At 40.3% G+C, this 21816-nt stretch overlaps 2 protein-coding genes across 2 annotated transcripts; both read right to left on the bottom strand.

Annotated features, from left to right (window-relative positions):
* Nucleotides 1–5167: 5167 nt before the first annotated feature.
* On the bottom strand, nt 5168–18673 carry chatb (choline O-acetyltransferase b). The gene is made up of 15 exons (XM_086140065.1): nt 18341–18673; nt 17813–17906; nt 17144–17338; nt 16532–16650; nt 14904–14957; nt 13702–13879; nt 12008–12185; nt 11747–11916; nt 11569–11669; nt 11340–11468; nt 11121–11243; nt 9384–9525; nt 9160–9222; nt 8683–8820; nt 5168–7687 (listed from the first exon to the last, which is right to left on the bottom strand). The coding sequence occupies exons 2-15, from the start codon at nt 17855–17857 to the stop codon at nt 7421–7423; spliced, it is 1902 nt and encodes a 633-aa protein (XP_085996191.1). The 5' UTR covers nt 17858–17906; nt 18341–18673; the 3' UTR covers nt 5168–7420.
* A 678-nt stretch (nt 18674–19351) lies between these two features.
* slc18a3b (solute carrier family 18 member 3b) lies at nt 19352–21816 on the bottom strand. The gene has a single exon (XM_086139651.1). It carries the CDS (start codon nt 21754–21756, stop codon nt 20188–20190), a length of 1569 nt encoding a protein of 522 aa, XP_085995777.1. The 5' UTR covers nt 21757–21816; the 3' UTR covers nt 19352–20187.

The raw sequence follows: 21816 nt of genomic DNA, 5'->3' as shown, positions 1-21816 counted from the left end.
CGCCTCCTGTCTTTTCGGCATTCTCTAGCTCTGCCTCAAGTATCAATATATTTTAATTTATTGTTTTATTCGCTAAAATTGGAATTTGCATCCACACTTCTCTTAAATGTTTGTTTGTTACTCAGATGCTGGCTTGTCACTTTGACTAAGAATGGGTTAATAAACTTTCTTCTTGAGAAAGCTTATGGTCAGGCTAGGCTTGGTCCTAGTCTTACTATGGGATTACTATGCAGAGGAACTAAGAGATATCCCATGATGCACGTCTCTCTTTACCTTGCTCTTCTTTATTATTTCTGGTATTGCCATGTGGCTGTTGGCGATGCTGTTTTATCATTATAAAGACATCATTTTACGTCAATCCCTCCAAAATCTCATAACCCCCTTTGTCTCCGTCACACTCTTGCATTCTATTCCTCAGTCCCACTCTCCTGCTCTCTGTTTCTGCTCCACCTGGTCCAGATAGAAAGTCGCCCATATTTGTTCTAAAAAGGGAGTTTTTCCTCACCACTATAACCACTTTAATCTGTCTGTTTATGTGGTAATGTTGGGTTTCTGTAAATAATTTTAGAGGGCGTACATGTAAAGTCTCATGATAGAACTGTGGTGTGAATTTGGACCATTTAACTAAAATAACTTGACTTTGCTTCAATTACTTTCCTGCCTCTCCCAGCTGAGATCACCTTCTACATCAGTGAGATAATAAAACAACTATAATGTTTCCTGCTTCCTGTTTTTACCGTTGATTGCATCAAACTCCGTGACATAGCCTTTGTGCTTTTCTATCACTCTCACTGAAGTGGCCGCCTGACGTCTCTGGCAATTTCATCACAAGGAAAAAAGCAATCCCAAAGTAGGAGGAAGGAAGGAATCTGAATGGACAGTTCCGCTCCCTAGCAGTCGATAGTAGCCAGCAGGTAAGCCTCCGTGTCCATCTACAGCGTGGCAGACTCTTATTAGCGGCAATGTTCTTCCATCATCCATCTCCAGGTGGGCTTCCACCATCGATCTCAACAGCAATGCTTGTGAGTAGTTGGTCCTCAGGCAATGAAAACAGTCGGCTCTGGCTCAAGACGACCCGGCCTGATGCTCTGTCAATAAACTGGTGGCTGGACAGCCGATACTACAACTGTGAGGTGACGTGCAAGTTGTTTTCCCTTCGCCTATAACTAGATTCAGCCTGGATAAACAGAATGGGTGCCTTGTGGGATTTGTTACATTTTAATCTCCTTAATATACTCTCACTTTGTGAGATTAGTAAAAGTCGTTTTATCTAATTGTATTCTGTCAAAGTGTTCTGTGGGACTGGTACTTCTGTGAGATCGTTTCATTAAGCCTGAAGATGTGTATCATAATGCCGATCCTAATAACAAGCGGGGTAATATTGCACTGCAGAGCCCGTATACACTAAAAGGTCCCCTTCTCTTCCATATGCTTATTTTCCAACCATCCATCATTTGACGTTTATCTTCAGGGTCACGGGGGATGCTGGAGTCCATTCCTGTTGTCATCGGACGAGAGTCGGGGTCAGGACCAGTCAATCGCAGGACCACATACTGTATACAAACAATCATTCACATGCAAACTCCACACAGAAATTCCTTGTCGTAATCGAACCGGAGTCCTTTTTTGCGCCACCTAATTTTCTACTTCTTTTAAATTGTTCTGCTTATTCCAAGAATTGCAACACTGAGTCAAATGGAAAAGACATCCTTTCTCACCTACGTATTAGAATTGTCCACGCTAGACCCTGTGCACACCTTTAAGCATTGTTTTGGGGGTCAAAATCTTTCTTTAAGCAATCTGTAACATCACGTACACGTCCCTGCATTCTATTCAAATGAACAATATGGCGTTGAATCTCATAGTCGTGTTCTTGAAATGGCCCTCTGGCTAGTTTAGCCCGGGCTTCCTGGTTGTGGAGTCATTGTTCAGTATCTAAATTTAGCTGCTCTGGGATTCAAGGAGGACTACCAGCTAATCATCAGATGAATTGAGAGGGAGAGGCTTATCATTTCTTGGGTTGATTTTGGTGGCAAGAGAAATTACTTCTACTGCAACCAGAAGTGGTCCTTTTTTTTCAAAGGAACTGTAGAAGCGGATGTGATAAAGCTAAAGGGTTCTCTGGAAGCCATTTATCTGAAGGTGACTCACCAAGGTCTTCCCATTTAGATTCACCCTGAGATGACTGAGGCTAATGATACTGTTAATCTGACTTGGCTGACACGTCTGCTCAGTGTCACTGTCTCTTGGTTCTTCAATTATTAGAGTATGTTTCATAAATGTTTCACACTTTAGTGGCCGATCTCAAAGGCTCCAAAGTATGTGTTTAGTTTGAAGGTGTGTAGTTCTATTGACTTCACTCAATCACAACAAATATTCTCCAAATTACTGGCTATGGCTTAATGTTGTTCAGTTATTGATTAGTATTTCTGATACATGCCATTGATACTTGTCTAATTGTTAGTTCTTGCAAAAACTTACATGTTTTGTGCAACAACTTGTCACGTTTTTATTTTGAGGTAGTTTGTTAATGTCCAAGTCGGGTGAAACCTGGAAGCAGATCTACAACATAACCTGGTGGCGTACACCACATGGCCTGAGAATAACCTTTTGCAGCCACCAGGAGGATGATATCAGTGATGAAATATGATGTAAGGCGCCGGCAGTCAAAGGACTGCTGTTGTCACTATCAGGAACTAAATATGCAACAGGACATAGATTAATTCATGCATGTTAAATGTATAACAGGACAAATATTTTTTCTTTGTTTAATGGAATGGATCTAGCATCCATCTTAAACGCTGAGCTGAATGTTTTCATGTTGGCATTGTATTCAATATTAGCATGCAAATCAGTTTGGTGAATGGTGGCAGTGTTCTGACTAATTGTCCATTGCTATACAAATCATGTCTACACTAATGAAGATGCTAAAGCTTTTTTTTCAGGTCGGCAAAGAAAAGCTATAAAGACGTAAGATGGCATATCATGAGATGCAGAGATGCTATATCATGGAACAAGACAGTAACTTCTTAGTAACAAGCACGCTTTACATGAATGATACAATATTTGACTCTTTCTAAAGGCAGTTGGTCATAGTAATGGGAGCTTGACTAAATGTCCCAATGTTTTTGGGCGCTATGCTGACCTAGTTCAGTTGTCAATCCAACTGAGAATTTAATGCGGGTTCGTCCCTGAAGACTGTATCGTTGCCAAGTGAAACAAGGCCATCTGTTTTGAACCGTTTAGGTTCGGAAAAACAAACAATCTTGCAAATTCATACCGTCGCTTAGCAAGCTACGACTAGACATGAGATCGATTACCAGCTCTCTTTTCAACTGTTCATATTTTTCTCGTTCATGTTATTATGGTATGACCTGAAAAGCTGAAATAAGAGATATTTCTCCTGATAAAAGCTCGGTCAGAACAGGAGACTAATTCTTTTCCGACACTGAAAGATCTCCCTATTGAAGTGCAGTTCTCTGTGAGCTGGTTCCGGTTCTGATCAACTGATAAAGTTGGCCTGTGATAGATCGACAATTGACACATCCAAACACTTAATGAGTGCATACTGAAGCCCTCTCCACCCAGTTCTGAAGAGCCAAGATGGTTCTGGGTATTAAACTTTCAATGTCACCATTGCCCCAATGTCACTATATAGGGTGTTATAGTAGTGCAGGGTTTAGCAGTTCCCCCTCACACCGGGTTCAGTGGAGATCATGAATCGCCCAGGCATGTGAATGACACTGAATGGTGCTACTGTATGCCTTTATATGATGTCTGAATGAAAGACTGAGTGGTTGTATATCTCTATACGTGGCTTTCTGATTGGCTGGCCTGGGTGAGCGCCGCCTTTCGCCCAATTACAGCTCGGATAAATTCCAGCCAGTCGCGATTGGGTGAGATACAGCGGCAAAATGTTTTCAGGTATTTCATTAAATAATTGTTGTCTCATCTACTGCGATGGTAATGGACTTTGAGATGGAAATTAGCAACATCTTTTGCCCGTTGTAAGAAGTCTCTTTTTCACAACTGTAATGGGCAGAACCACAGATAAATCTAAGCTTCCTTTGACTAAGTTGGCTGAAACATTGCTTCACATTTAAATATTGCACAATTTAGTGATGAAAAGTATGCCACGCCAGGGGGCATGGGAGAACTACAGTATACCCTTGTTTTTTTTTTACAATTATTATACAATCATTATTATACAATTAAATACTCTATTATACATTGCTGCTGTCATCCTTATGTTTTTTTTTCTCCCTTCTTTATGGAACGAACGGAAGATTCATTAATTCCATAATGCCGACCTACAGCCGCACAGCTTTTACCTTCCCTTAGCATGTCCAGAAGTTTAAATTTATCTAGGATAGATAGCATCTTCCGCTGCCTTTTGGGCCCTGCCACAGGGGCTTTTGTCGGTCCAGAGCGTTTTGTCAACATTATGGGTTTTAGAGAAACCCGAAATTGCAAGAGAATTTGCACGTACATAATGTAAATTTGGCAAGCTGTTTTACGTACGTGCACATATTAAACTGCAACGTTATTAACGCACAGGTGGAGAAGAAGCGGAGTGACTCTTTAGCCAATCAGAATGCAGAACACAATGCACGATGCAAATCTGTGAAGCAGCGAAACTGTGAAAAGTAAACCGCGTTATAGCGAGGGATCACTGTACATCTATGTTGATTTTGGTCATTGTCACCAATCTCTTATTACTGACAGAGGGTATTATTGATTTGATTATAAACTTGACTTTTTCTTGATGGACCTATACAACTACTACTACTGGATAGAATAAGATAAGGCTAGATGAGGCTAACTTTGATAGATGGATCAAATATATGTCTATTAGCAAGCATTTTACATTGATTTCTGTAAAAATATGTGTTTCTTGCCTTGATGGATTTTTGTTTTATTGTTAGTAAAAAGGAGCATTGGGGCCCGACCCCCTCTTTTACCTTTACCAATCTTAAAGGTAAAAGATAAAATAGGTCTATACGTGACACTGGCACTTCAATCCCAAAAACAAAAGCCATAAAATTGTTTCATCATGTGTAGCATGTAGATATTTCTCCTCAAATAGTAATTGCCACAGCGAGCTGGAAATACTTTTAGAAAAAAAATAACAAAAAACTCTGACATTATCCAATAATTTGAAGTTGGTTTTATTTCCCTACTTGAGCATATAATTGTTGAAGATATTATACTTTTAATCTACCAGTCATTAGTGCTTACTGACAAAATACTAAAAAAATATGATTTCACATTTGTGTTTACAATGACATTCATGAATGATTCAATGTGACACAAGTTTGCTTTTCAAGTACAAATCACCAGTGACAAATATCAACATGATGAAGGTACAATTAAAACAATAACCTGACCTGCCAAACAATGAATCCCACTCAATAATGCGTCACATGCAACACATCGTTTTGCGTGTTTACACTCAAATACTGTTCAAGATCACAGTAGGTAGAAACAGAAACACAATGAATTCACTCAAACAACAAAACGACATTTAACACTAACGGAAAAGAACATTTGAGGTGAATAGTGAAAAATAATTTGTATCACTTTAAGGCAGCTTTGATATTTATATGCATTTGGACAATATCCAATTCTATCTTACAAGCTTTGAACATACAAAAATACAATTACGCAAGAATAAACGTGCATGTGAAATTTTTTGACATAGACCACAAGATGCACATTCACTTTGGCTGATATTGCACGGATATCAGAAATATATGTCAACTGGATACAGGACATTGAATTTTTTCACGTTTTTGCTGTTGTTTTCTACAATTTCTTTGAAGACATTAACTACCACAGGTTGAAAGATAGCCAACATGATACAGAACAGAGGAATCCCACTTCAGTTTGACTAAAATACCATGCACGTGCACTTTGTTACAATTCATTTTAATATAACTATGATTTTCTGAATATAATACATCACATCACATTAGCTGTAACTATAGATTATAATGATTTGATGTAGTAAATTGCACATATAGCCTTACTGCACCGGCAATTTTGTTATTGCACTATGTACCGACAACATAATAACACATTTCTATTCTTGTTCAATTTCAAAGTGCAAATAGAATTGCTTTATATACTGTACACATGACACAGTGGTTTGCCTCAATAACCACTGGATAATATCTAGCTTTAAGATACATACATTTGACACTATTGCTATAATCAGTAGAAGACACACAAAAGTGTATAAGTTTCAACGTGCCACTGAAACCACACAATAGTGGTGTGCATTTGTCATTTATAGAAAACACATCACAACAAGAGTACATTATCTAATTATCTTTTGCAAAATCATAGAACTCATTGAGTCTTAGAGGTTGTTTTGTGATAATTCAAGTGCTGGCTACATATTTCTGTTACTATGTACATTGTGAAAGTCATGAATTAGTAATTTAGAGAAATGTTTGTGTAAGGGAAATTGCTTGTAAATATGAACAATGTATGAGTTATTTATGTTGGAGGTTGACACTGGTCAATCTTCTTATGGAGACGAGTCTCCAGTTATACTTCAGTATGATATACTAGCGTTACTCAATTTAAAATAAATAATATTGATCAGCAACTTCTGATTTTAACTTCTGACATTTCATAACCATACTCATGGTAATATAAATAGCAGCTTTAAACTGTCAACTTACTGTTAACCACACAGAAAATACTTATCAGGCACATCAATTAACTCTCAAGACTGAGATTATGTTAATACTTTATCTACTCATCTTATGCAATGTACCCTTATTGCGATGAGTCTATAACATGTCTTTGACATTTATTATTATTATTAGCTTTTTTAATTACATACATATGATAAAATGCTTCATCAGACAGGCTTTGTTTGCACAAAACCTTGTGTCAGTGGCATCAAACCTTAACAAAAATACACAGGAAGTAGAAAAGTAATAACAAGTAATCTTATCACATCAAAATAGACCTGCTATATTATCTCACATTCATAGACTAGAACATCTAAAGGGGAACACATTGACAAGATCACATTTATAGGATGATTGTTATACGTCACTTTAGCAGACAGTCATTTATGTAATCCTACTCTATATTTTACATTTTGTATGAGACATAGAAGGGGATCATCACTTACTTCAATCACTCAGACAGAGGAGTCATGCCTCATGTCGAGGCTTTACAGTAGAAATGGCTTCAGTTTCCTAAAGGCAGCAGACAAGATGATCTCAGTCTACCAGTTCAAGACAAGAAATCATTCTGATGTCTCGACAGATTTTACATTTTCAAATACAATGGTAACGCATGGATTTTAAGGCTACGAACACTATTGCACCAACACCAAACACCCATGGATGAGTGGATCAAATACTAAAGCTTATCTAAGTTTTGTGAGGCGCTGTATGGCTTATTTCCCTGATTTTTGTGGCTGGCTAGCTCCCTGGCTACTTTCCGCCAGTTTGGGCGCTGCAGCCCCGCTCGCGTTGCACAGGTCCCTGATTTCCAACAGGCCCTCATTCAGTGCTTTGACGAAAACAGCAGAGCTTGTCTGGGTACTCTCCCAAAAACTAGACACACAGAAGATGATGTGGTCTGGCTGTGGATTGTAACAGGTGCCATAACCATTTGGCACCACCGGGCCATAGCAACAGAACATCTCCACCGTCGTAGGCACCTGAGGAAAGGAGGACATGACGCATGTTATATTATTTAAATGGTTTGTCACATCAAAGTGCCACAGAAGTCAGGAATGGGGAAGCAGAATTTCTTTGAGGCTCGTAGTTGTACGCATTTAATCCACAAGTCCACTTAACAGGTGGGTATTTCTGCATTAGTGGCTCAGATTCATACTGCATGAAAAAGATGAAAGAATCATGCCTTTTAGGACTTGCATAGAGCAAGGTGTAATCATTTATCCATTCATTCATTTTCTATACCGCTTGTCATATATTCAGGGTAACGGTGGGGCTGGAGCCTATTCCTGCCGTAACTGGGTGACTGGACTAGTCACCAGTCAATAATAGAACCACATATAGAGATATACAACCATTCACTGCCTCATTTATATGTTATATGGAGACTTACAACCAACCCTCTCTCACTCTCAGGTCTTGGCATGTGTTTCGACTTTGGGAGAGCATAGAATAACTCAGCACAGAAATACCTCCCGTTAAAATCAAACCAGGGACCTTTTTTTTTGCTGTGAGACACAGTTGCTGGCAAGTTTTATTTATTGAAAAAAAAAAAGAAAACTCAAATTACAATTTTTACCAGACTCAATGGAAAATTGCTCCCTTATCTGTCTGGACTCAAATACAATACTGATACATGAACCAGCATATGTGCAATACAAATGTTGCATGTACATTGAACATTTCATTACTTTAAATAAAAAAAATAAATAAATTGGTAAATTGTAATGCAGTCGACACTGGCCTCCTTTATGGTGCCTCTATATGACTGTGTATATGACTATATGACTAACCCTTGCATTTTCCCAATAAATGTAATTAATGAGTTAATGGGTGGCTGTTTCTGGAAGTGTTCACAAATTATTGCCTCCAGAGCAGCAACACTGAAAGCCAGTGCCCTTCCTGACTGTGCAGCATTCACATCCTCAACAGTGGATTTTTATTTATTTTTTTTACTTGCAATTGAATCCCATGTTACCTGACTGGTAGAAAGGATGAACTGGTTACTGGCCAGATATGTTTCATCACAGAAGATATCTGGCTTCTCCAGTTTGAGCTCCTTGGACGTCCTTAAAAGACCCAGAAGGTGATTGTCTATTGCCATTCCTGTTATAGCCTGAGAGACAGATACAACCACTAAATATAATGTTTTACACATTTCTTTGCCATCACAACGTAGTCGATTTTTTATTTATTTTTAACAAATAAAGTGCATGTTCGTGAAAAAGATGCTACTCCAAATTGACTTATAGATTCTTTAACACACATATATATATATTCAATATATATTTTTTAGTCCTACTACATAGTTTCAGGTCTTTTGATCTGCTGAAACTAATTTTAAGCTTGATACAGCCAAAATGGAGTATTAATTTAAAATCGGACTGAAATTGTATTCAATTTACACGTTTAAATGTTTTCCTGTGCAATTCACTGAAAATATGACTATACTTACTGCAATGGTAAAATTTGTCTGGGCATTTACTGCGTCCCCAAGTCGTTTCATTTTCTCTGAATCCTGTGAGAAAAGTGGAAAAATAGCATGTAAATCAAACATTTTATAGATCTGTTAAATCCCCATCTGTGTGGTGTTTTCTGGAATACTTCGAGAATACTTTCAATTTACGGAGGCGTGACAAACAGGGTTGTGGGAGTTAGTCAGTATGACTAATGACTCACGGTGAAAACTGTCCTCTCATCCGTCATGGCCTTCACAAAGGCCAGGGCCTCGGCAGTGGCCGAGCGAATGTTATCTACCCGGCCGTCTTGGAAACGCCGGATGGACGCGCTCTCGTAAGTGAAGACGAGCCTTCTGTTGCACCTGAGCACATGACAAATGGAATCATTGCAACATCAAGAAATCCGCAAGACCGCTGCAGTGACCAAATGTGCTTAATCCTCTTATTGCAAGCTGTTTTTGCTCCTGTCACATATTGACTTCATTTTTCATTGAAAGTCCTGTCGCACAATCAATGCCGGATACAGGAAGAGCATATGTTGTGTGCAGTATGTCAGGATGACGATGTCCCAAACCTTTGTTTTTGGTCTTTTATTATTTTTTATGTTTTATATACATGCAATATATTTTATAAATATATTGCCCTATATAAATATAGTGCAATTTCTTTAACTAGTAATTTTTAAAAGTACATGGAAATGTGGAAACAATATATTTTACCGGGTATCAATAATTACTGCCATTATCGGGGAAAATACAAATTTACAGATTCTAAACTAATTATATGTTTGAAATCTGAATCAAACCTGGGGCCTGTAGCTTATTGAATTTTTGGTCTCTATTATTATTTATTATTTTTGGTCTCAATCATCTGTGTCTATGAAGCTTCCAAGCAATCCAGGTTCCAGCATAAAACTGCTGGGATTGATGTTGAGTGTTGCTCCAAATTGAGATTGATCTGAATGTTAATGTGTCAGTTGTTTTGCAGTAACAGTGTTGATCGGGGCTTTAAAAGATCATGTAAAACACGAACCTCCCCGAGGAAAAGAAGAACTGAAGAAGCCTCTCAGATGAGAGGGTTAATGTCTTCAAGAAAAGATAAGACAAAGCCTATTAGATCAGGCAGAAGTCAAAACCTGACAAAAGGATCTGGCACCAAGCTACCAAGCCTCAGGTCTAACGGTGTAAATATTATTGGTTTAATGCTGTATTTACTATATTAGCTGCACAGTTTCCTGTTTAGAGCTTAACTCAGGTGAGCCCCTGCAATTCATACTTTGTTCCCCAAATGACACAAAAACACAGCGATGCCCACATGAACACAGCAACGCCATTCGATGTCCCATCAAGATCAAAATAAAGTAAAAGTCCAAGTAATTTTTAACATGAAGATGGCTAAAACATGTTCACATATTCATTGTAAATGGTCTGAGATAGCTATTTTATTAGATATGTTTATTATTATTATTATTATTATTTATTAGATGCAATCCACATACCCCAGATTGCAAATGTATAATGAGTAAAATTATCCATTTTACAATTATGTTTGATATCATTCTAATCCCAAAAGACGATGTTTTGGACATAATCATTTTTACACCATCACAGTTCAGCGGAATCAGTTAGGATAATTTGCTCTGATGAAATTAGATGTCATTTAATTGAATCTGATTCATGCGAATCTCTACTATTGGTCAAGTTTGAATAAAATGCATAGTTTGATTAGATTTCATGATTTGTGCTTGAGTTATTTTCCCTGGTGGCAGCATGCAACACCCACAATTTCTTGTAGACTTGTCAGACGACAGGAAATCCAATGATGATTTTGGTTTTACAGCTTTTGTAATTAATGGTGCCATTTTTGTTCCTCACAAAGGCGACCGAAACCTTACAGTGGGAATGGGTTTCAGAGAGTTAAATAAAGGCGAAAGCAATTGATCATGAATGCACTTTACTTGAAAAATGCAAGTTGAAGGGCAACTTGTATCAACGCATCTGGACTCATCTTCTGCCTTTTGATAAATTCTTTCCCGTAATGCTTAAACTTGAAAACATCCATGTCGAGATTATCCACCAGCCTGGTAGAGAAAGCACAATATAAATGAGATAGGATGTATCCAGAGTGTATTGTTTGTAGATTTGCTTAGACGTGTCATTGTTTGTGTAGGTGTTGCCTGTGGAGTTGCTGCGCAGGCGCGGCAAAGAGTCCTTGGATGTGGGGGTTACATTTCCAGCGCAGTCTTCTTGGAGGGGGAAGCTCTTTGCTGCACGTCACCTTCCCAGTCTTTGATGGGGTTCCAGCTCTGTTCAGAGGAAGAAGGCTTAAATCTGCTTCAGGTCTGTGTTCATAAAGAAAATCATGTCAGACGTTCGGTCGTATCCAGTCCCATCGGGCGAACTTACATATATTTCACCAGGTATTCGGAACACTGCACCAGAACTATGCCCTCGAATGGGGAATGTTCGCATACAACTCCACATATTCCATCCATTCCTACGACAAACTGAGAAATGCTGGGTTTACTAAATGAAGAACTTGAAGTGCCCGGAGAACCGAGACTCCAATTTCTGAGGTCCCTACCTGCAGCGACTTGTCATACCAGCGATTTGCCCCGTTCTTTTCAAGACCCCCACCGTGAAGCATCAGCAGGGCCCTGTTGGTGTCAGTGGGCTGCATACCAGTGGGCTCATCCAGACACAACAAACAGAGGCAGCTCTCAATCAGGGCCAAAGACTCCCTGTTGGTTTGATCTGGATAATGACACGAGTTGATTTATTTCTTGAAAGATGCTTTAAAGCAGGTGAAAGTTCTGCAAGCGAAAATGTGTTTAAGCCTCGGGACCTTTCGTCAGAGTGTCTCTTGCTTGTGCCCATTCTGTTCTTCCGTAAGATGTCAAGATACCAAAAGGTGGGGCTCTCTCCTCGGCATTATCTGCCATCAACATGATTTTCTCCAGTTGCAAAAAGATTTCTGACTCACTGAACTGCTCGCTGTTCTCAACCACATCCAACACGAAAAACTAAAGTGGAGAGTAAATGAGAGAACAATGAATCTACTGCTCCATCAAATACCGGATGATTAAACAGGCGGGTTCAGTTTGAATTACCCATGTTAAGACTTGTCTTTGTCTTCCTCTGTCTTTATGAAGATAACAAGGGTATTTCAGGGAATGCCAGGGACTAAAATGGTTGGCTACCATGTGAAATATGGCGTCTCTGCTGTAATCACTTAAGCATTCGACTCAAGGATGCTCTCAGACAAAGTGGCTGATTTAATCAACCGTAATTTGGTTAACGGCCACTATCTCCATAGGGACGGGCCCTTATACGGCATAGATTGATAGTCTGCAGAGCAATTCCCAGGTAAGCAGGTCAGACTCTCTTCCATGTTTATTTGAAGGCACAAGACGTGAGCCATCTTATTTCAAATGATTTCATATGTTTCACTGAATTTTGAGGCTCCATGGAAATAGTTCAGACTCAACTTTGCAACTATTCAGAAACTCCGGCAGGCACATATTTGCTTTTTATGTTACATCAGATAGCAGGGACATGGCCATGTATTGATAATCTAATCTATATTATCATAGTTACAACTGATTAAGAGAGGGAAAATTGGTGGTTGTAACTCATGTAGATATTCCTCAGTTATTTGATTTATGCTCAGAGCTACAGCTTTAATCAACAACTTTATTAATGTGCCTTGTGCAAAGGACATTCTTTTCTGGGAAAGTAAAGGGATTGAATCTGTAGCTGCCCCGAAGCTCTGAACACAATAATTCAACCAAATTGTACATTTAGTTGTTATTGTTAAAACAAAGTACACAATCCACCGTCGTCATTCCGACGGGGCCTTTAAAAACATCACGGCACCAAATTATAATCTATAAATATCAATCGTGCTGCTAAATCATTCATATGTCCAGAGTCAGATGGAGCCATTACAACTATTATTCCTATCAGTACCAGTATCAGTACTATCCAATTACTACTACTACTACTACAACTGATAATAATAATAATGATAATAATAATAATAATAATAATAATAATAATAATAATAATAATTCAGTATATTAAAAAGTATCCTATTTCAAATTAGACAGTAAGTGGAATCATGTAATTGGGTCTAAATGGGGTAATTTTTTTATCTTGTTTAATTTTCCTCACTATTGACCCTTTCCTCACTTTTAGTTATGCTTGTAAACTGATTAATTTTCATCTTATCATAGTGTTTGGGGAAAGTAAACTTAACTGTAATGCAGCACAGTCACCAATGGCAACAAGCACTCAGACAATAAATAAATGACAGAATTAATGAAAAAAAACTTTTTGTAGATGGTAAAGATGGTCAGGAAATATTTTTAATACATTTGCACAAAGGATATTCCAGTTTAAGTAAAAAGAAAAGGAATTCGAAACCAATTTTGTTAAGAAAAAGAGATAATTATGATAGATTTCTATTTACTCATACATATAGTCTCATACGACCTGGACAGCAGCATGAGATGTTACCTCAGAGGTCAGTTTCCTGACCTGATTCTTGCGTGCCACAATGATGTGCTCGGAAGTTGAGGCTCCACTGATGTGGACCTTCAGTGTGTCGCTCTTCAGTCCCGGGTAGCGGTAGGAAGTAAACAGGCGGTAGTGCTGCTCCATACAGAGAGGCGTCCTGGCCAGCTGTCCTCGAGCAAACTCCACAGGGAGCGCTCGCCTGAGAGAGATTATGAAACAGATCGAGTTTACCTTTGAGGGTTAGCGACTTTTTGGACCAATTTTTAATTGTTAATGTGTGTTGGGGATTGGGGGGTAGCGGTGTCCATAGAGTAACTTACACATACACAAATCATTCAAGACAGGGAATGAAAAGTAGTGCACAGCCACGCCCGAGGCCACTCCTCCATGCTCCACAACCTACTATCTTACTATTTCACAAATGACAGTCATGCTCAGTCGTAGTCATACTTCGATTCAAAACAACTTAAATCATAACACTGACTTAAAAGGTAAAATCAATAGCACCACAAAAGAAGTTTGTTATTGTTTGAGCATGAATAGGAAACTTACCTTAATTACCTCTCCCACCAAATCTATGTTCTGAACAAAATGTTCTATGTCCTTGATCATTTCTGAAAATAATTGCATTTACTATGCATTCATGTGTTTACTGTGTGTCAGTGCCTATCCCAAGAGCCGGGGTTCACCCCGGACCGGTGGCGAGTTGATCCCACTGCCATGTGTAGAGATATACACTGCGCCACTGTGCAGCCTTACTTCATTTATTGTAACACATTTTACTATGTGCTGGTCTTATTTAGTATTTTCTATAGTCAAATTATGCTCATCAACTCATAATCCAAGCAGCTGTACATTAACAAAGGCCCAAACCAAAAGACTTGTCCATCCTCATGGAAAATTATATAGATGTGTATGCAAATCTTTTAGGGCCTCCAACGGTTCTTCTTCAATACCATTTGCAGATGAAATTAATCATTCTAATTTCAGTACCACTGATTTCTTTCTATTAGTGAAAACATGCTTTTCTGGTGACTCATTAAATTAACAGTGTGGTATCTGGAGATGTCTGATACTATATACCACACTCAGCTCCGTTGTAACTTATCCTGTTGTTTCATCTTTTGACTGGCTTTACCCAGGGGCTGCCGGTAAACTCTACATGGTGTACACAGGCAGCTGAGAGTGCAGGTGACAGTTTATCCATTTCAGGAGGGACTTACGCATCAATGAGTGCCTTATACTCCAACACTCCTCCGATGAGACGAGCTGAATATCTTAAAAGAATGAAAAGGAGGGAGTCAGTGGACACGTGGTTTGCTGTAGAACACCGATCAGACAGAATGTACCGGTAAATGATTATAATTATACGTACTTCTACCTCGAAGGACTAACAGTAATCACATTATGGGAAATTACGAGGCTACACGAGGAAAGCTGTGTGCGTTTATCTGAGTTTGTGCGAGAGAGAGAGCCCCGACCAAGATGCTTGAGTGGGTGGTGTGGGCAAATAGGGAAACACAGTGCCTTGTCAGGTCTTATGTTGTATGTAATTTGTCTTGGTGTTATTACGTTCAAAGCTGGATCAATACAAAGGAGGCGGCCGCTGTGCACCCTACCCCTAAATGAGGCCTGACTAGCGGTCTCTGTGGAGAGCTTGGCCCTGTCACTTCCAATCTAATAAGTGGCAGTGTCAGTAGATTACCAGCTGCTCAGGTTGCTCTGGAAATATTTAGTTAGTGAAATGCAAGCTCCTGATGAGTTACAGACTGGTGTAAAGTTTGCAGATACCTTATTAACAGGCAAATATTTGACTGTAGATATGTATACTTTCCAGGTATAGATTCTTCTTATTCTGTAGATTATCACTGAGCTCTTTTCAGGTCGTCAAACTGAATGACGGAGGTCTCTAGTACAACTTTGTCAAAACTATCGTTCACCTTACAGGTCTGAGATACTTTCCCTTAACTGACCCTAACTCATTTGCCACATCGTGCCACACAAACATTAAGGTTTGAAAATACATATGAACAATACATATGAACAACTTTATTATTTGTCTGATACATATTTCATTGGGAGAAAGTATATAGTGGGTATACACAACTATTTTCACCATCATGTGACACAGTCGATGAGATGATAATGTGACATGACAAAAATTCTGGACAGCTATTGATAATGTGCAAGTACACGGTAGATAGATAGATAGATAGATAGATAGATAGATAGATAGATAGATAGATAGATAGATAGATAGATAGATAGATAGATAGATAGATAGATAGATAGATAGATAGATAGATAGATAGATATGCAATTATATATGCACATAAGCACCCACACACATACCTATATGTATATGTATATGTATATGTATATGTATATGTATATGTATATGTAGAAGTTGAAAACAGACATTATGTGTAAAATCCTACAATACATCCTTCTGCATAATGGAGGTCAAAAAAACAACAAGTGAGAAGTAAAACAAATTTGACTGGAGGGGGGAGCTTTAATCAAAATATTTTTACCCATGGTAAGATATCATGTTATATGATGCTGTCCAATTTGGTTTTAATTGTTGAGTATTGGGTTCTTTATTTGCCACATTTCTCTGATCAACTTTGAATGTGTTCGAAACAATTTTAAGTAAATAGGGGTGGGGTGTAAAGCTAGTTTTTACCTGTAACAAAAACCATAGGTAGATTCTGTTGGGAAAAGGAAAACCCTATTTTTCTTTTATCAATTTAACAGGATATGTTGTTGGAAAAGAAATAAAGAACAATTGGTGTATGCACATTCCTTATAGGGTCGGTGTAAAATTTGGAAATAAACTTCCAGCACGTACCTGAGAGCATCTTTATAGTCTCGAAATGTCTGCTTCGGAAACACCATGACAGGACTGGAATTGACCGGGAGGGCCAACCTGTTGTTCAGGTACATGTCTTCAAGCCAGTAGTCATAGACCTAAGACACACACAGATGTTTTTTTTTTAGATACATCGCCTCATTAAGTGATTAAGTGACTCAAGTAATTATAATCAGACTTGAGACTTGTGGGCATTGGAGTAAAAATCCTATTACAGTGCTGCCTGGTGCAAGGGAGAGTGGGTGAGAGTCAGTGTGAGAGTAGGAGTGTGATAGATTTCACTGAGCTGGATGAGTTCTGACTGATCACCTAGAGTCTGAGGTGAGATTGAAGAAACAAACACAAGTTTCATTTCAATCTGATCCAAAACTCTCTTATCAATGGATCTCACACATAACATACATGTATACTTGATACATGAATATGTCTGAAGGATTTTGAGGGTGATTAATGACATTTCTTTATATGATAATGATGTGGTAATGATTTTATTCAGAGAACTAACTTTACCTCGATACAGGAGGAAGAAATTTTTGTATAGATTTATATTTCTTTTCTCTCGCTCAGGTAAACACAGGGAGGGATTTTTACCCAGTTTATTGTCTTGTCCCTCCTCTCCAGAAGCTTCTTTTGCAGAACCTCCCCGATCCCTCCCGGAGCCCCGAACCTTTCCACGATCGCCTTGGTTTTCTTAAACTGCTCCACCTCCACCAGATGCTGGACACACTTCAGGTATGTTTCAAGGGTCTGCTTCAGTGGCGGTACAGGGACCTTTGGCAACAGCAGCTGAGAACAGTTGAAAAATTAAAGTGATCAAATCTGGAATGAGGTGGCACTTATCAGATATGCAGATATACAGAAACTGGTCTGAAGGAGGAAAAACGCAGCTTGATTATCTTTTCTGTCTGATTTTTTTTTTCCCATTTGCAAAAAACGTCACCAATTTGAAAGCGATCCAGAGATTTTATTTTGGACATGTCGTTATTGACCGTGCTGACGTTTTACGAGGAATATCAATATCATAAATGTTTTCAAAAGTCATGAAATAATTCATCACCTGCTTAAGCATTATAGTGTAAGTGCTATCAGGCTTTCAGAGGCCTAGAATCAAATCTGTGCCTCTAGTGGTCAGTGAATGGTGGTAGCGACCCGTGGTGCTGAACTCAACACCAGTGAAAAGGCATCCAGTATACTTTAAGACGTCGGTGAGTGACACCTTAACACCGGTGTGAACAAAAACACTTATAAACGAAGCAATACCTGGTGGCCTTGGTCCCTGGCGGTCTCCTCATCCAGAATAGGCATGTTTGCACTCCGGACCGGTCAAAGGAAACGTTGAAACTTCCAAGAGGAGCTTGAATCCAACACAAAAGATGCCCGGATAATTCAAAAGAAAGTTCTCTAACTGACAATTTCTTTGACACTAAGAAATGACAGAACCATTTTTTGCAATTCACATTGTCGGGTGTCCTTGAGCATCAGTCGCATCTCATCACTCACTAGAGAAAGAAACTCATTTTCTGTCATTAAAAGTTGTTTTTTTTTTTACTCATCCCCCAAAAAATACAGCTATATACATTTGTAGTTTCAGTGTACTTGTACTTTAAATTTTGTGTAACAATAATCTCACCATACAAAACAAATCCTTGACTGTATAAGAATATGAAAACTTTTGTTTGTTTGTTTGTTTTGACTTCAAATAGGGTCAGTGTTTGCTTTCCTTGCATTTTATATGAAAAAGAAATAAAAAAAATAAATAAAAACTCTTTGAAAAGACAGAGTAGTTACCTTGTGAAGAGGTCAGATAAGTTTGTGGCAGAGCAAATTGGCTCCCACGTCCAGGTCCAGATATCCCATATCAGAGTTGGGCTCCGGCCGGGCGGCGATCCGCTCCCCGGTCTGCACGCCACGCCATACGGCTGTGACTCCACGATGGAGCGTGTCTTGCAAAAAGATGCTGAAGGTGTTCGCATCCATCCCCCCCGCCACCCACCCACCCACCCATCCCCTTGAGGCAAGAAACTCCTCCCATCGAAATCTATTCGTGGAACATAATATTATCTGACGGCCAACGCCGCCACCCACACCCTCCTGCACACACCCAATAATGATATTAATGTGTAGAGAAAAAAAAAAAGAAATAAAGTGAGTGTCTTTCATTCGTCCTGCAGTTGAGCAGAGTGAGCAGGAGACGTTTACTATGAAGATTGAACGTTTTTATTTTAATTTTTTTTTTCCAGAATGGGACCCTGGCACGGCAGATCAGTGTTTTGCAACAGCAGCCGGATTCCCTGAACTCACACATATTTACTCATTTAATGTTCAGAAACGTTTATTGTAAATTGCATAAATCCCCACAGCACCTGTCATGCGTCAACAATTACATGTACCTGACCGTCACTTTATGTATTATTATTATTATTTCATTTTGCACCACCTCGTTGATTCGTCTCGAAGGATTAACTGTATACATGCACAAATGTACTGTTTTTAAATACAGGTGTATCATTTATTTATATATGTTGAATCTGCAGAGGTTTATAATACCCATGCGCCCTCGGGAACAAATCAAATGATTCGGATTCGGATTTCCTTCCTGATTCGCTCGGAACTGAAGTTCGAATCTTTCCGTGGATCGGAGAGTCATAACGGAGAGGAAGTTATTTGTTTGGTTGTCTCCCGCAGGTGCGGTTCTGGTGCGGTTCGATCGACCATAAATTTGCTCCTAACGAAGTCCCACAACCTTCTCTCCTTTTTTTTTGAAATAACAGAAGAATCAGCGCAGTCGCACGGATCCGAACAGAGATTTATTAAAACGACAATTTGGTAAATGAATACATGTCTGTTCATCTTCAGGAGGTTGACTTCTTGACAAAAAAAATAAAAGTTACTTACATACGCGCGCCCGCGAACACACACACGCACACACGCACACAGACGCACTTACGCAACCTTTGCAGAGGTCCACGCATCTTTCAACAATTTACATTGTGTATATATACATATATATACAAAAAAAAACAAAACACTAATGATACATTTAATTTTCAACAACAATAACAACAACAACAAAACCCCATCTAAATGATAAAGAATAGTAACAATAACAAACAGGTCCGTATTTTTTCGAATTAAAACTAAATAATTAAGAATAAAAAATAAAATCGGGCCTTAGATGTGCAAGTAAAAAATGGTCCTCCGGCCGGAGACTAAAAATAGAGGCTATTTGTGTGCTGGGTGGGTTAGGGGGAGTTTGTGTGTGCTGTTTATTGTTGGTCCCATATAATCGTACTTACATTTAATCTATTTATATTTTTTCTTTTTTTCTTTTTTTTACAATACTCAATTATACACAAAAGTTCAACATTAGATCTCTCACGAAACTCCGGTTACACGTCCGTGACAAACGCTACGTACACTTGTTGGACACGATGGAATCAACCAGTAGAAGAAAAGATAGAAAGAAAGAAAGACAGGATGGAAGGAAGGAAGAAAATGAAAGAACTTTGGATAAACGGGTCACACAATCGTGATTTTGGTGATTGTTGGGTATCGATATTGCACGTCGGTACTCACATAAACTAGTCTATAAAGCGCTTGCTCGGCAGAGGAGCCGGTTTGTCTGCGCGGCCGCCTCAGGTGAACTCCGGACCGGACGACTCCTCTGACAGGGATCGCTGTGCTTTAAAGGGATCGAAGCCGTTTTCGTCTACCGGCAGGCAATTCGCCGACGAACTGTAGCCCTTCTTTTTCCCCCTCCTCTCCTCCATCTTGATGGTGTCGTACAGCCCCTGCGGAGCCTCGTCTAACAGGTTATCCCTCTCCGAGAAGGACGGTTTCATTTGGCACACGTTGCGCAGCAGCAACAGAGCCGGCGCGTAAAGCACATTGACCAGACCCATCCCCAGGTTGAGCTGCACGAAGCCCAGGTTGTGCACGATTTGGCCGGCGACTATGGGACCCATGGCGTACGCGACGGAGTAGGAGATATCCGCGATCGCGTACACGCTGCCGTACACGGACACATGACGCACGTCGACCAGAAACGCGAGCGTGGGCAGCAGCGCGGTGTCCACCAGGGCGATGCCGAAGCAGATCCCGCACAGGGGAGCGATGAGCTGCCCGAAAGTTTTGCACGCCGGCACCGTGCAGGAACTCGCCCCGATGATGACCATCCCCAGGGCGCCGTAGAACCACTGCAGATTCGGGTTCTGGGCGGCCAGTTTGACGGTTATATACACACCGAGGACGTGGGGGAAGAAGGCGGGGAGCCACGTGAGTCCCATCTCCCACTGCGAGGAGTGCATGGTGGTCTCCATCCAGCTGGCAATGGTGGGTTCCAGGAAGGCCAGCGGGATGTTGCACACGGTCAGCGCCCCGGCGACCACCGCGATGTAGGGGTCGATCATGAGTCTGTAAATGGGGGTGCCCACCGGCATGTTCTCTCTAGTCCTGTTGGAGAAGGGCTTGATCACGGTGAGCAGCAGGAAACCGTCCGCCAGGCAAATGCAGGCGAGCACTATGAACGGCACTTTCTTGCCGGCGAACTCGTACAGGACGCCCCCGAAGGGAGGCGCCACCAGGCTCCCGAACGAGATAAACGCCAGGGCGATGCCGAGCGCCTTGCTCCTCTCCGCCTCCTCGGTGTATTTGTCGGCGATCATCGCGATGCCCGACGTGTCCGCGAAAGCGGAGCCCAGACCTTGGAGACTCCGAGCCGCGAAGAGCGTCGCGTAATTCTCCCCGACGGCGAATATGCAGGTGGACACGAACATGACGGTCAAGCCAATTAAAAGTGGGATGTCGTATCCGACCCGGTCTATGAAAGTTCCCGACAGCGGGTTCACTAGCAGCTGCAGGATGGCTTTGGATGCGAAAAGGACTCCTATCTGCACGTCTAAATTGTCCTTGTTGATTTTGGCTTGACTCGTGCTGTTGGCCGAAGTGTTGGGATGCATCACAACGTGGACGTGCTCTGACTGCTCGCTCTCCAGATCAGCCAGATAGTCTGGAATAATTGGCACGATCACCATGTAGAGCATGTTGTCCAGCAGGAGAGCCACGCAAACGATCACTAATATGATCCGTCTTTGCTGGTGGGGATCCTTCATCGCGCTTCCCAACTGCTTGGTTCTCTCGCCCATCTCGGAGAGTTTAACCGCGGCGGACTTGGCCAGCCCGGACGGTCCAACTTCGGCGTTCATGATGTGCTTTTAAAATGATCTTCGATTGAAAATCGTGCGGTTGTGCGGGTCCCCCCCCCT

The sequence above is a fragment of the Fistularia commersonii genome, chromosome 32 (assembly GCF_037954325.1).
Source record: "Fistularia commersonii isolate RoL2024-O1a breed Wild chromosome 32, RoL_Fcom_v1.0, whole genome shotgun sequence".
Lineage (NCBI taxonomy): Eukaryota > Metazoa > Chordata > Actinopteri > Syngnathiformes > Fistulariidae > Fistularia > Fistularia commersonii.
Note: the sequence above shows the minus strand (reverse complement) of the source record. Positions and strands in the feature narration are given on the sequence as shown.

Bases quoted from the DNA above. Each gene is read 5' to 3' on its own strand.
- chatb (XM_086140065.1), bottom strand. From the start codon at position 17,857: ATGCCTATTCTGGATGAGGAGACCGCCAGGGACCAAGGCCACCAG. The intron at 11,917-12,007 runs GTCCCGAGGCTT...GTCATTATCCAG, and splicing joins AAGAGACACTCTGACGAAAG to ATCAAACCAACAGGGAGTCT. The intron at 9,526-11,120 runs GTAAAGTGCATT...TCATGTGCTCAG, and splicing joins CTTCAACTTGCATTTTTCAA to GTGCAACAGAAGGCTCGTCT.
- slc18a3b (XM_086139651.1), bottom strand. From the start codon at position 21,756: ATGAACGCCGAAGTTGGACCGTCCGGGCTGGCCAAGTCCGCCGCGGTT.